Source organism: Biomphalaria glabrata, chromosome 5 (assembly GCF_947242115.1).
Source record: "Biomphalaria glabrata chromosome 5, xgBioGlab47.1, whole genome shotgun sequence".
Taxonomy (NCBI): Eukaryota; Metazoa; Mollusca; class Gastropoda; family Planorbidae; genus Biomphalaria; species Biomphalaria glabrata.
Genome location: NC_074715.1, coordinates 6,743,158 through 6,758,352, shown reverse-complemented (window position 1 = coordinate 6,758,352; position 15,195 = coordinate 6,743,158). Strand labels below are relative to the sequence as shown.

Genomic DNA, 15,195 nt, shown 5'->3' with positions numbered 1-15,195 from the left:
CAATTGCGACCTGTTAGGCAGGTCACCTAGGCTGGTGGACTCAGGAGCCATGGGCGCCCGCAGGGGGGGGGGTGCAAGGTCATGCACGTGCACCCACCTGGATTCTGAGTAGCTAAATTCTAGCCAATTTTTGCACCTTCAAATCCATTAATTTCTTCTAAGTAGTAACCATAGTGCTTCCATTGAAGTAGCCTACAGTTATAAGGATAAGCTATTGTATTAGACTAGTAACAACAATAATAATAATCTTTATTATTGATAAGGAAATTTTATTACAATGTGCATTACACCGAACAAAACTAGCCTAGGCGTATCAGGACTAATGCAGACCATGTACATGCTCCCCATCTCCTTGAATTCCGAGTAGCCAAATTTGTAGACAATCTTTTGCACCTTGAAATCAACTAACCTTCTTGAAAGTAGCAACTTAACCAGCCATGCTTCCACTTAGGTAAAGTTGCAAGGAGAAGCTATTATTCTAATAAACTAAATAAGCTAATCAGGAGTTGATGGCTGACCAGGTCTAGATAATTGAGACGGGATATCTGAATTAGCTATAATACCGATCTAGATGTAGACTTGTAGACTCATTGTCATATAGAGTACAAGACAGATAAAAGTCTGTTATGAAAACTACATTAAACAGACCGAGATTATCTGTAGGCCAGAACATCATGAATGAGGCATCAGTGCATTTCACTCCAAAGCCTCAAAACAGTTCTAAACACAATATTTTACTGTATTTCATCACTTTCCCCTGGGAAAGTTTAATAAAAACACATAGGCCTACTGCCTACTATAATTAAAATATATATCCACCTATGTATACATCGAGGTAGGTAAAGAACATTTTTCTATAATAATATTATGATTAGATCATTCAATTCTGTATTTATATTAACTATGGGCAACTATGGACTGTATCATTTTTAATAACACCTAAAGTTGTGATTATAACATGGTTATTAGAAGTCAAACAACATATAAAAATATATTTTAACCAAATGTATTGCTGAACTTTATAATTCAATAAAAAATCAGTCTCCAAACTAAACAAAACTCATGTGCCTTCAGAAGCTAGTTGATAAATGGACTCATTCTTGACACATTATGACCAAAGCTTGTCTCCATGCAAATCAAAAACAGTTCAATCATTTTCTACATGATAAAACGGTACTGTTTTTTATGAATGTCCATGGGAGTCTATATTGCGTTATTGTATTCGACTTAGAGGAAAAGCTTGACTAACTGTACTGTCCTTATTAGCACCCATTGTTCTCAAGCTCTCGTCCTTTGCCTCCATAACTTTGTATCTCATTCTGAAATGTAGAGCAAATTAGAGAACAATTATTTAAAAAAATAAACTGTTTTAAATAGAGAAACTTGTGAACAATTACAACACATTATAAACAGCGTAAATATATTTTATGAATAGCTTCCATGAACATGATAAACTATCAAAAGTTCTATCAAGAGTTACAAAAAAAACTTAAACTGTTTAAAAAAATAAGAACGACTTTTAACAATACTGTCACATTTTCTTTTACTAATAATAACGAAATTGCCCATTACACGATCTCCCGAGGAAAAAAAAACAACATTTTCTCAGCAAAGCTAAAAAAGCTCAGGGGAAATACAAGCGCTGGGGAAATAAATACATTTAATATAATGCAAAAGTTTAATTTTATACTATTTCTGTATTGTTTCCACATTTTTAGCGGCCCCGAAAGAGGAAAAGACGCCATTAGTTTTGTGTGGAATGTCTGTCCGTCTTTCTCGTTTACATCTCTTTTCTGAAAGCGAAAAATCTATTTTTTTTAAATCACTTAAGCAAGCAGTTTTTTCATAAAAATACACCACTTTTACAACTATTCACTATTTATAGTAACAAACAGGGGAGGTTCTTTAGAAGGAGAGATACCACATTATCATATTTTTAACAAATTTATGTAAATGGTTTTCGATTTTTCTCAAAAAAATTTTTTTATTACATTTCTATTGCTAAGTTATGTAAATTCTGTCATATAAACTACTAAATGTACAAAAAATAGTCGGTAAGCGACTTTGCCGTGGTTTAGAGGTGTCCGCTTGTAGCGTGCTTGTAACATATAAATGCAGTTTCATATCTACGGCAGCGCGTCAACACAGGGCCTTACTCTCCACTAATTCAAAAATATTGAAAATATACTATTTTTTTGTAACTAAAAATAATGCAATAATTTTTTTTTAATTAGGAAAACAGATTACATTAAAAAATATTCTTTTTCTTCCTACTAAAATATGGCATGCTTTTTGATATTAGTATAATTATTAATAAGTGGATTTTTGTTAAAGCTTTCGAAAAAATGTAGGGGCCTCCACCAAAAATTCTGACTGGGGCCTCCACATACTTAAATCCGGCCCTGACTATTATAATGCCACTTAATATCATATCAAATGGGCTCTTACATGTGGCTTATGTATGCATGTAAGTCTATTTGTAATAAAAAAAAATTATATATGTATCATTCATTTTAAAGGCAAAATAAAATGAACATTTATAATGTTTCTAAAACATTAGCGCCAAAACGACCACGTCACCAAAAAACAGCGCTTCACAGTGACCACGGCGTCAAAACGGCGTCGCCAAAATGTTCTTCTTCGGAGCTAGTCTAGTGTCAGTCCCTTTTTATGGTACCCGTGGATCTATTGCGATGTGAAGTGACTTGGCTAGCTATCATGGGGGTTCGAACTCGAATCCCGACTCGAATTCCCCAATGTTGACATTTGAGATGGTACCACGGCGCACTGAGCATGCTAAGCCATGAACACTGAGTCATACAAGAGTAATAAAAACATTTATTAAGTTTAACTTATACACAAGACGTATGTATCTTCTTAAAATGTTACCTTAAATTGTCATCATCACTAATACGAGAAGCCATACTTCCTTGACTCTTTTTCTCTGCTGAGTCTATAGTTGATAATATCCTAAACAAAGGGAAATAATCATACATCTACATTTATTATTCAAAACATTAACTGAAAATGTTTTTCGTGTTATTATTATAGAAATTTCTAAATATTTTCCATTATTAGAGACGCCATTGTATGGCTTGTCTGTACATTAAAATGAATGTAATATTATATAAAGAGTTTAATGAGATATTATAAAAGAAATGAGCTAATGTCATTTGAAAGTTCTGTACCGGAATTTGAATAATTCGTAGAAGCTGGTGAAGGGGACCTTCCACTAACTTCATAATAGTAACCCTCTCACTCAGCTCTAGCGATGGTTCTCAGTTGGAGCCCAGCCCGTTGCCTGCATTCTCTCACGCCGTCTGCACAGTAGGCTGCAAACTGTCTCTAGAGATGGCTGGCTGTAGGGCTCTTCGTCTCTAGGCCAATGGATTAGATTGTTCAAATAGGGTGTGGTGATGCTGCCTAGGTTTGTTAACTGGCTGCTCAAGTTGTGCCTCTCCGAGTTAGCCTCAATTCTACTCGCATAATTATTTTTTTCCTGGTTTAACCGGTGACCAATTTTGAATGTCTCTTTATTTAGACTCTCTTTCATATATATGCATTCAAAGTATGACCGAAAAATGACAATCTTAAGACAGCTGAGCTCACGTTCAGTCATCGCTTGTTGGTAGGGAACTTGAATTTTGCAAGTAGGAAACAATATTGACACCAAGATTGACTAAAACAAGAGGAAAAATGTGAAAAGACTACCGGTACCTGAAGAGAGTCTTGGACAGCATTCGTTTTTTCTCAAAACAGAAAATGGCGCACTCCATTGGCATCGCGAACAAATTGAATAAAAAATTCGAAGGGTAAAATGAAGGTCATTTCTTTGGATTTACAATCCTGTCCAAAGAGAACATGTGCTTCGAAGCAAGCTTTGTTTCAGACCTAATAAGTATATCCCACCATTCACACAATAGAAATTTATCGTGTTAGCAAGCGAATCATGTATGAATTAAAATAAAACAAATATTTTTTAAAAATTCTTTTCAATAGGTGAAAGCTGATTCAAATTTGACGATACGTTGTCATGACGGTGCAGTCTTTCATTGGATTCATCTTCGCTAAGGCAGAGCAAGACACTGGAAGCGCTGCAATGATTTTTTTATAAACTTCGAATGGTTTAGGTGTAATGGACTGCAGCGGTCAAGGCTATGAAAATACTAAATTCATGAAAGATCGTTAGATCGGTGTCCAACACAATACTGTAGAACACAATTTCCCGCCGGCCCAAACCATTTTCTGAGGCTGATGAAGTCAGTAACTTTTGTCGGTACACTGGACACACCGTTTCTCAATTTCAACCTTTCGGACATCTTTATAAAAAAAAAACAGACTAGCCTTAATCACAGGTAAAAACCACCGAAGTGCTAGAGAAGCCATCGAAATGGTCATGGATACATTTTCCCAAATGATAGAAACTCAGGATACATTGACTAGTACAGATGACAATTATCCTACTAGACCTAAAGCAGGCAGGTCATTAGATGCAATGCATTTTTTTTTTACTTAATTTTGTTCACCTACCTTGGGTTTTGACACCTATATATTAGCTGACATAAAAGTCGCGCTAGTCTACATTTAAAAGTAATTACTGTCAATTCGAGAATGCCCACTTAAACTAAAAACGTTAAATACATTATTAACTACTAGTTGGGAGGACGTCACGTACCCACGTGAAATACTGCATTCCTCATTAGCTTCGGAATCGAAGACAAGTCTTATTATTACATGCCGAAATGAAGAAATTAATTGTAAACAAAATAAATGAGAAATGGACGAGCTCTCATCCAAATCACAAGAAAGATGACGCTTACTATAAGCTATCCCGACAAGACCAACGTCTAATCTTTCGACTCAGGACCGGACACAACAGAATGCGACAACACATGCACCGGAAGCTCAAAATTGGAACCAGTGAAATCTTCCCATGTGGAGTATCACCAGAGAATGCCGACCACGTCCTCCAAAACTGCTCTCTTTACCAAGAGGCCCGTATAAGACATTGGCCCCAAATCACCCCAATAGAAAGAAAACTATATGGAGAGCTCCCTGATTTGGAAACCACTGCGCAGTTCATCTCATGTATTGGTCTAGTCATATGAACACTCCAACATAACAATGAGAACGATAAAGAAGAAGAAGAAGAACATACCGAAAGCTTGTCCTCGGAGCTGGAGCATAGTGAAAAACCTCAAAGACGTTTTACCATTTGAAAAAAAAAAGTAGATTCACACACAAGAACGAATTACATAGGGACAGTTAGTCTTTCCAGATTAAGAAAAAAATCAACCAATAAATATGAAATTTGTCGCCAAAGCAACAATTGAATCCTCAGATTGAAATCAATCTCGATAGTGCTTCTCATCTTATCTCTGCCCGTGGTCCATTCTGGGGCATAGGCCACCAACAAGCTTCCTCTAGGCGTCTCGGTTCTGGGCGAAGTCATTTGTCTACCCGGAACCAGTTCATCTTGATTCGCTGATCCCTAAGATGATGAGGCAACTTTTCTTCTCAGCTGCCACTTGCGCTGTCTTCCCAGTCTCATACATGGTCCGGACGTTCCATGTACCGATGGTAGTGGTGGTCCTGGTAGAGATGATGGTCTTCGGCCTGACACCTTCCAGATAACTCTGGATTTCACCGACATGCGTCATAAACCTTCCAGAAGTGGAGGTACATTTTCTCTCAGGACCGTGACTTCTGTTGTTTTGCTGTTTGATGTTTCAGTAGCTAGTTGTTTTTCAGGGTAGGGTAGCTGGCCTTGCGCCCAACTCTCCTCCTTTCTCATCCGGGCTTGGGACCGTCCTATATCGTTGATAGTGCTTCTAACGACATTGAGAAAAAAGGACATTTTTTTTGGAGTGTAATAGGCTTCAGCGGATTGTCGCCTCGGGAATTCCGAAGTAAGGACCTGCTCTTGAGCATTTAAAAAAATGTCTAGATGATTCAGTCCCTCATATATCATCATCATCATATTGTCATTATGATTCGCATACCTTTTTTTTTTACCATTGCGTAGTGAAGTTTTTCCAAAAGTAAGGTTGATCAAGAATTAATTGCGATCAACGATTACAAATTTATAACACATTTATTAGGCAAATTAGTCAATTGAATAAGCTTGTGTGGAAAAAATTAATGTTTAGTTTTGTCTGTAAAAAAGCATTAATTCGTCATATCTTTTGTGTCAAAATGTTTGTGCTGTAACAATACTTAAAACACTAAACACACAGACACTTACTATTTAAACTACATATCTTTGTATAAGTCACTTACTGTCGCCTATAGTACCAAGCCAAACCAAATACATATATCAACATTAGTATTAATACAATCAATGGAATTAGGAAGCGGAAGATGTAGAATATGTTCTTATCTTTACCTGAAATTGGATATAGAAATCAGAATTGTTACATGATTATGTTATTGTGTTAGTGATCATAAAGAAGTTCAATAATCTTTTTCCCATTAGTTCGTTAGTCTCTACCAAATGAGTTTATTTCAAAGAATAAAGTGTTTCATTGCTAACAAATGTCACTGATTTCATATTAAAAAGATTTTGAAAACTTTTTTTTTTTACTAGAAGCTTTTTTTTTTTTAATACTCAAGTAGAATAGCCCGCATTTTAACGCCTCTATCCATCAATAATGTAGGCTATATATTATAAGCGCAAAATACCATTCACTCACTGACTGACTGATTTATGTATCAAGAAATCTCATCAAATGCTGTAGGGATCCACATGACATTTTGTATGCAGGTTTCTTTTACCACTAAAACGCGGTTACTAATAAACCCTTGTATTTTATTTTCATTATTTCTTTAAAATGCCACATTTTTCTATAACCTATATAAAATATAAATAGTTGTAGCACAAATATAGGACTTCCTGTATATTTTAAAAGAAGTCAGATTTTTTTTTTTTTGGGGGGGGGGGGGGGGGGGGTATTACCTTACTCTTTTCTGCTTTCAATGGGCTTTGTTGCACTTATGCGTTTCGTTTCTTTGATTAAAAACTAGAATCATAAATTGGACCGGAAGTACCCTTTTCCTTATATATCTTTTGCATTTTTTCAGTTCTCTTTTTAAACTAAACTGACATTATTATGCTATAATTTTAAGTGTGCCTGATAGAGAAAACAAAATACGGGTAGCTGGGATTAAACCCGAAAGAGGCTATAAAAAGAAATGACGTGAAACTACACATTTACATTACCTTATTTGATGATTCTTTTACCCAAGATCTGTGTATTTTTTTTAGGACTAGCTTACTTCAAGTACCCGGCATTTTCCGATACGCAATTTCACACACAAAAATAATTGTAGAAATAAAATTTGTGATTTTAAAAATTTTTATGATTTTTTAAAAGGTGTTTTTTAAAAGATGTTACTGTAATCAATTGAGAATATTCGTTTGTTATGAATCTCATTGTCTATTTCGTGTCTGTTTTAATTTAGACGCGCTCTAAATTTAAAAATAAATAGCACTGGCATTTCTCTACATTCAAAAGAGACCAAATAAACGATTACAATTAATAAAACCAAATTGATATTTCCTTACATTGCAGGATACAAGACCAAAATAACTGCAGTGTGCATTTTTTCCTCTAGGCCTGAAACGGATGGTCTAAGTCTAAAGAAATGTTTGGTTAAAGGATGCACCCAAAAAAAATGGTACAACTAAACACATGTGCTATATATAGAATTCAAAAGATGAAAAGTGTGTGATGAAGGGGGAAGGCTAAAAAAAAAAGTTACGGGCCAAAAGCGGGTGTGTATGTGGAAGGGGGGGGCGGGGTTAAGCAACATTGGATAGGCCTATATTAACTATTGAATTGAGAAGCCGAGGAAAAGTCAGAGAATGAACGTAAGATTAGCTTTTTTTGTTGTTGTTGTGCGCTGGAAGGGGGGGGGGCGTTAAGTAAAAGTAATGCAGGCCAAAAGCATATATATGCGTGTGTGTTTACTGGGGGGAAAGCGTTATAAAACGTGTCAATCCAAATCAAGTTAAACGTCTATGTCGGAGAAATTACGATGTGCGGGGTAAAAACAAAAATGTGGGTTCCAGATAGAGAAGGAAAGAGATTAAGCGGACCTTTTAATTTCATTGTAACAGATACACTAATTAAAGGACTACAAAGTATGTTAGGAGAAGAGTTAAAAGGTAGGCTTTTTATGTAGAGCCCGTTTTCTGAAATTAAAAAAAAAAGGAAAGGAGGGGATGTTCCGTCCATAATAAACAAAGCCTGGGAACAAATCAACGGGCGTAGCCGGCGAGTAATGTTAGTTGGCGTATATATATATACACAATTTTCTGTTCTTTCTTTTTTTTTTTATTCAAAGAATCATTTGTGTTTCATTGTCTATTCTATTCAGAGAACCTATAGTTGAACGTAAGAAAAGGCAGAGCCCTTCCCTCGACACTACAATCAGACTGGTGCGCTCCTTGGTCATGACCACATTCTTGTATGCTTGCGAATCTTGGACTCTCATTGCAGAACTAGAGAGGAGGATCCTTGCAATCACTGGCGGATCCAGGGGGAGGGCGGTAGGGGCGATCACCCCCACCCTCCGAAAGGGGGGGGTAGGCAAATTTTTAGTTGTGAAATCACACTATTTATACACGAATTCTTTACTTATGTTAAAAATATATACTAATTATTAATATTTTAACCTATTTTTTGGATTATGTCACCCCCTCTTTCTATTATATTGGCTGATTTGGTGGGGTGGCGGGGGCGATTGCATCAATCCCGCCTCCCCAACCACTTTAAATAAAGAAAGACTATGTTTTGGAAAATTCGGAATTCAAAAGAAATTTTTAAGTATAAGAGTATTGAGATGAGTTCTAAAACCAAATATTTTTTGCTAGTCGCCTTTTCCCGACCTTTACTCAATCTGAAATTTTTCTATTGCATAAATAGCTTTGGAATCTTAACTGTTAATCCTAAAATTCAAACAATTTAGAGTAGAATCTAATTAGTATACTTAAAGCCTTAATCTAATGTGTGGAGTATCTTTTATTTTCAAAAGTAAATATTTGTAATATAATTAGGGCCTATAAATTTACGTTATAATTTTTTAAAGTAAAAACATCCAGAAGGTTTTTAAAAATTAGACATTTAGCGCGCGTCAAAACAGTTGAATATCCAAAGAGCGTTTAACCATCGTTCTGTTGACCTCTTATTCTGACCAAAATAGCCTACTACAAGAGGTATCGCTTAACATAAAGATAATATTACGATAAATACACCTAATAAGAAAATACCTACACTATTTGTATCTCGATTGTCACTCACACTTCAGTATCGGCCATTGCCCCCACGTTACTTTATTTTACTAAATTTGTAAACTACCTTTTTAGTAGGACGAATATAATGAGCTGTAGATATCAGGAGAATGCATTTCTAGCAATGAAGAATGCAAGAAAACGCTTGGCTTTTATACATTCTTCTTCTTCTTCTTCTGGCCAGCTTTTTGCTGCTGAGCTGTCAGCTTTTTTTCAGACTGTGCCAAGAAAAAATAGTGTGCTGTTTTCTTCAGTTGTTCAGCACTGCCGTATAGAGTGTTGGTTATGTTAGGCTGGAGTGGTAGTAGGGTCTGCTTAAGGTGGATTAGGAAGGGGCATTCAAAAAGGATATGGTTTACGGTTTTATACATAGGGTTAGGGTTTACTGGGCTTTAGGGATAGGGTTTGGAAGAATTAAGATACTAAAGAAGGATCCTAGGTATCACCTACAAAGACTGCATCACAATGAAGGAGATTCGAAACAGGATCACAATGGCAATAGAACCCCACGATGACCTGCTGAGACCTTTGTCAAAAAACACATTGCTACCAAAAGGATGACCCATGGGTGAATACTTCTGGGGGTCCCCATTAATTTGTGCAAAAATACTTTTTTTAAAAAGTTTATACGAAGTGTATTTGCACCAATTAGCTTGGATCAGTCATGCAATTAAGTTTGTAATAGATCTAGACCAACAAAAATAAACCTGTGCAGTTAAAAATATTTGTACCAATTGTTTTTGTTTAGCGCTATCGTATCTCTTATTTGAATCAGTTTGGAAAATGGGAGGGGGGAGAAAGAAAGGGATATCTAGGTGAATTTTACCATAATCGTTTTTTAAAAACATGTATAACAATTTTAACAATTTAAAAAAAAAAGGGGCGGGGGAGAAGACCTGAATTCGAACTCATGACTCAAGCCGACATTCTAGCCACTCTATTAGTGAGGTGCCTATGAAAATAGAAGATAATATAGTTATCTTTTATTTCAAACTTACTTTAAAGCGGTGACCTACACTAATTCAGCTTATACCACCACCTCAGTCAAGCACAATGTCTTTCCCTTGTTCAAGATGCCAAACAAAATAATTAATGACCAATAGTTAATTAACTAATTGGTTAATTTTTATTTTATTCATTCTTGTGTTGTCAGGTAAAAGAAATAATTGTGCAAAATTTCATCTTAATATGAGAAATAACTTTTACAAACTTTTTACCAGACAGTCAGTGAGTTGATATAATCTTTGTACAAAAATTAACTAAACTTCTGCCGTTGCACCTGTTACTGAAACATTTACGACATGGGCGTAGCCAGGGGGGGGGTCTTGGGGTTCAAACCCCCCCCCCAAATGAAATCCCCCCCCCCGGGGGGAGTCGGAATTTAGTGACCGATTTTTTGCTTTGATTTTGTTTATTTTAGGTGAGATTTTAATACTAAACCATCACTTGTCTAGCACAACCAAAGGGGTTTTGAGTTTAAAACCCCCTACCAGGGGGGTTCGAGTTTAAAAAACCCTACCAGGGGGGTTCGAGCTTAAAAACCCCTACCAGGGGTTTTGAGTTTTAAACCCCTTACCTGGGGTTTTTGCAGTTAACTCCCCCTCTTCTATAAAACAAAACAAAAAAAATGCAAACGAAAATCCCCTAATTCCAAGAGCACAGTTAAGGAAGATTTTGATTTTAAAACCCGGTCTAAAATTTACGATAAACCCCTTCTTTAATATAAAAAAAGCTAATTACGCACTCAAAATGTTATGAGCGTAGCTAAATGGGTTTTGACTCTTCAGCGGGGTTTGAAGGTAAAAAATACCTCTTTTTAATAATAAAAAAAAAGCAAATTATACACTAAAAATGTTATGAGTGTAGTCTATGGGGTTTTGAGTTTAAACTCCCCTCCAGTGGAGTTTGAAGCTAAAAAGTACCTCTTCAATATAAATAAAAGAAAATTACTCACTCTAAAATCTATGAGCGTAGTCAAAGGGGTTTTGAGTTTAAACCCCCCCGCCATCTTCAGTGTAAGAAAAAAAAGCAAATTACGCACTCAAAATGCTATGAGCGTTACCGAAAGGGGTTTTGAGTTTAAACCCCCATTCAGAGGGGTTTGGTGCTAAAAAATACATCTTCAATATAAAAAAAAGCAAATTACACACTAAAATTATTTGAGCGTAGCTAAGCCAATCGGGGGTTTTGAGTTTCTTCTACAGATGGCTTTTTTTTTTAAAGTTTAAAACCCCTCCAGATGGTTTTGAGTCTAAGATCCCCCTACAGAGCATTTTGAGGTGGAAAACCCCCAACAGAAGATTTTGACGATAAAACCTCTTTTCTATATAAAATCTAAAGCAAACTACAGTCACTAAATTCCAAGAGCGTATTCAAGAGAGGTTACACATTTTTACCAGTGGCAGGGCTCCATTAATAAACTGCAGTGAATAGTCATCTACCGAAATCGAAAAACACTAAATGTGGCTCAACAAAGATGGCTAAGACAGATTTCAGGAGTCAGTTATAGAGATCGGATCTAAATCAAGGAAATCCTATGCCGAACTGGGAGTCGACCCCTTAGTAAGATTGTGAGAGAACGACGCATGAGGTTTGCGGGACATGTTCTCCGACAAAATGAATTACGCATAAGAAGAGTTCAAATGATAGTAAAACTTGACGCCACTCATTCATGGAGGTCCTCATTGTAGGTGGGAAGAGGCTTCAGAAATTACCAGTGACAGATTTTTATGGAAACTGCTTGACGTCAAATGCTCCGAACGGCGTGGGAGGGTCTAAGTCAGTAAGAACAGCACATTAGGTTTTTGAAATAAAACTTTTTAATAGCATTAAAATGGTCTGTAGATACCTCAGAATATGCATTTTGTTGGCTTTCGATACCAGAAATAATGCTTGGCGTGGGGGGGGGGGGCGCTGGGGAGCTCCTGGTGCTCCCCCAGACCCCCTTGCTAGTAATGGCGGGGAGTCCACAATTTTATGGAAACAGCTTGATGGCAAATGCGCCGAACGACGAGGGAGGGTCTAAGTCAGTAAGAATAGCACATTAGGTTTTTGAAATAGAACTTTTTAATAGCAGGAAAATGCACTGTAGATACCTCAGAATATGCATTTTGTTGGTTTTCAATATCAGAAATAGTGCTTGGCGGCGGGGCTTCGCCCCGCGCTGGGGGGAGCTCCTAGCGCTCCCCCAGACCCCTTTGCTAGTAATGTCGGGGAATCTACTATTTTTTCACTAACTCATGGAAGAACCTATTCTAGGGCACAATAAACGTCTTCCGAAAGAATGAAGGGTCAGAATGTAATAAAGATTATGTACACACACACACATAAATACATATAATTTTTTTTTGCGGGGGGGGGGGGAGGGGGGGGGAGAAAAAATTCACCCCCCCCCCGAAAAAAAATCCTGGCTACGCCCATGATTTACGACTTTAATATGAATGCAAAAAAATCACCTACTTTCGGTTTGGATTGATGGAGTTTTTGATGTTTTCTGTGTTCTTTCCTCTGCAGCTGTCGACAAAGTTTTGGTCGTATCGGATTCTGAAATGTTTTCTTGCTTGACAGGTATTGAACTGTTACTCTGTGATGAGTTTGGTTCAAGAATCTGTTTTAAGGAATGTAAGTTGAGTCCTACTGTGCTAGGGAGATTGTTGAATATAGCAAACATTTCATCTGATTTATCCAGATTTTTCAAATGCTGAGGATTTTTCTTAGATTCTGGCCAGTCTGTTAGTGCCCTTACATTTTTAGTTCGGTTGGCTAAACATTGTGCCAGTAAGTACAAATAAATGTTACAAATCAATAGCATGGATAACTAGAAAAAGTAATCATCTAACAGAGACACACGCACAGAAACCTTATTCCATGTATTTTGATGTTTGGAATTTTTAAAGGAAGTCACTTTCTTTTTAGCACCATGATTCATTATTGCGTTCGGAAATATTTACGCGTGCACATTTTGAGACGAAAATGTTGCTGCTCTTTTCTGAATCGTTTTTATTACTATTATTATTTTAACCATTTCATAGAAGGGGCGCACTGAGCATAGCTGACGCAAGGAGCACGGTACCTTATTGGCGCTCCCCGACCTTTAAATGAGCATATAGCCTTATATAAAGAATACATTTAATATTAGGCCTACGAATATAAACAGAGAACATTATAATATAACTAATATATCTACAATAACTCCGTTGTTGAAATACATTTATCGTTATTTAAACTTGTAATTTAGTTTGATTCAATTCAATTTTTTATAGCCATGGAAACGCCAATAACTAGTCATACCTATCACCACAATTTCAAAATGAGTTTATTTTTTCATCCTCTGGGATTCACATGTAGAACATTAACTAATAAATTGCATTAAACGGATAATTATTACTACTAATAACCTTTATATCCATAAGGAAATTAGTCTTACAATTTGTGCATTACAGTTTACACCAAACAAAACATTATAACTATATAAGTTTTATTCGACTTAGGCTATGTTATCTCTCATCGAGAACAAATGTTGAAAGTCTAATTATGTAGATATTGCTTTTACCAACAGAATGTTTGAATCAAAAAAATCTATTTGGTATATACATGCGAAAGATGCATTCTCAATATAGAAAAAGAAATTCGATCATATTTCATAAATAAACTGTAGATCACACTAATATAACGATACTTTCCTGATTCAGATTGCATACCTAGCGTTCAATGCAAAAATATGGAATAAAAATAAAGCATTGTTTGTAAATTGTCATTAATGAATGTTTCAATTTAGGAGGAGCTGCTGTAGCCAGATAAGATTCAATGGCTGTAACAGTCTTTAACTATTTGAAAACATGTCTCTCTTTTTCTCACGTTCAACATCGAGAGTGATAAGATTTTCATGTAAGAGCAGCGCTGACGTTTTATTTCTTTTTATTTCATTGAACTCTGTCTCGCTCCTATATTGTTCACTGTATTATAATATATAATCAGATTTTGTTATCTAATATATAAAACAGAAGGTAAGGTGTATGTTAGTAGGCCTATGTAGGTCCCGCATACAAATCAAAACCGTTTGACCAATCCTGATAAAACTTCGCATGAATGTTCCTTAGATCATGGCGGAAACCGTAGTGTATATTTAATGTCCATCCCACAACTGGGGGTCCCATAAATAGGAAAATAAGCTAAATTTATCTCTATTAAAGAAAGAAACTTTTTTAACAAATCGGGTAAACCCGCTTTAATAGCTACATTTATCTCTATTAATTAGCGAAACGTTCTAGCAAATCTTATCTTATCTTATATAATACAGACGTTACTTCAAAAAAGAAGATGATTACGTCCTACGCGTCATGCATTTAGTCATGCATATTAACCAATGACTTAAATTCTGCCAAGTCACTGGTTTTCCTGGCTAGCTCAGGCAACCCATTCCATGCTCTAATAGCACTAGGGAAGAAGGAGTATTTGTACAAATTTGTCCTAGCATATGGGACGAGGAATGTGCCTTTATCTTTGTGTCTTTCAGAGTATTTTATTAAATTTTGTTTTTGTATTTGAAGATTATGGTTCAGTGTTTTATGTATTATTGCTACTTTACTTTTGAGCCTTCTGTCCTGAAGGCTTTCTAAATTGAGTGATTTTACTAAAGGTGTTACTCTAGTCAAATGTGAATATTCGTTTGTTATGAATCGCACTGCTCTATTTTGTGTCTGTTCTAGTTTCTTAATGTTTTCTTGAGTTGAGGGGTCCCAAACAGAGGATGCATATTCTATTATTGGCCTAACCAAGGTTAAATAACATTTTAGTTTTATGTTCTTATTTGATTTATAGAAATTTCTTTTAATAAATCCTAATGCTTTGTTTGATTTTTTTGTAGTTTCATCAATATGTGGATTCCATGACAGTTTTTCATT

The 15,195-nt window shown here is 35.9% G+C and overlaps 1 protein-coding gene across 2 annotated transcripts; it reads right to left on the bottom strand.

The window, feature by feature from the left end:
• Positions 1–990: 990 nt before the first annotated feature.
• On the bottom strand, positions 991–13,235 carry LOC106055514 (uncharacterized). Of its 2 annotated transcripts, XM_056028494.1 has the most exons (5): positions 13,152–13,235; positions 12,752–12,899; positions 6,280–6,385; positions 2,890–2,970; positions 991–1,319 (listed from the first exon to the last, which is right to left on the bottom strand). In XM_056028494.1, exons 1-5 carry the CDS (start codon positions 13,218–13,220, stop codon positions 1,214–1,216), a joined length of 510 nt encoding a protein of 169 aa, XP_055884469.1. In that variant the 5' UTR covers positions 13,221–13,235; the 3' UTR covers positions 991–1,213. The 2 variants fall into 2 exon arrangements, with proteins under 2 accessions (XP_055884469.1, XP_013067254.2); XM_013211800.2 differs by having other exon boundaries at positions 12,752–13,203.
• Positions 13,236–15,195: the final 1,960 nt, after the last annotated feature.

Coding starts and splice junctions, on each gene's coding strand:
- LOC106055514 (XM_013211800.2), bottom strand. CDS start 13,103: ATGCTATTGATTTGTAACATTTATTTGTACTTACTGGCACAATGTTTA. Junction 2,971..6,279: donor GCTTGGTACTATAGGCGACA/GTAAGTGACTTA, acceptor CCCTTTGTTTAG/GATATTATCAACTATAGACT. Junction 1,320..2,889: donor AGTGATGATGACAATTTAAG/GTAACATTTTAA, acceptor TCTACATTTCAG/AATGAGATACAAAGTTATGG.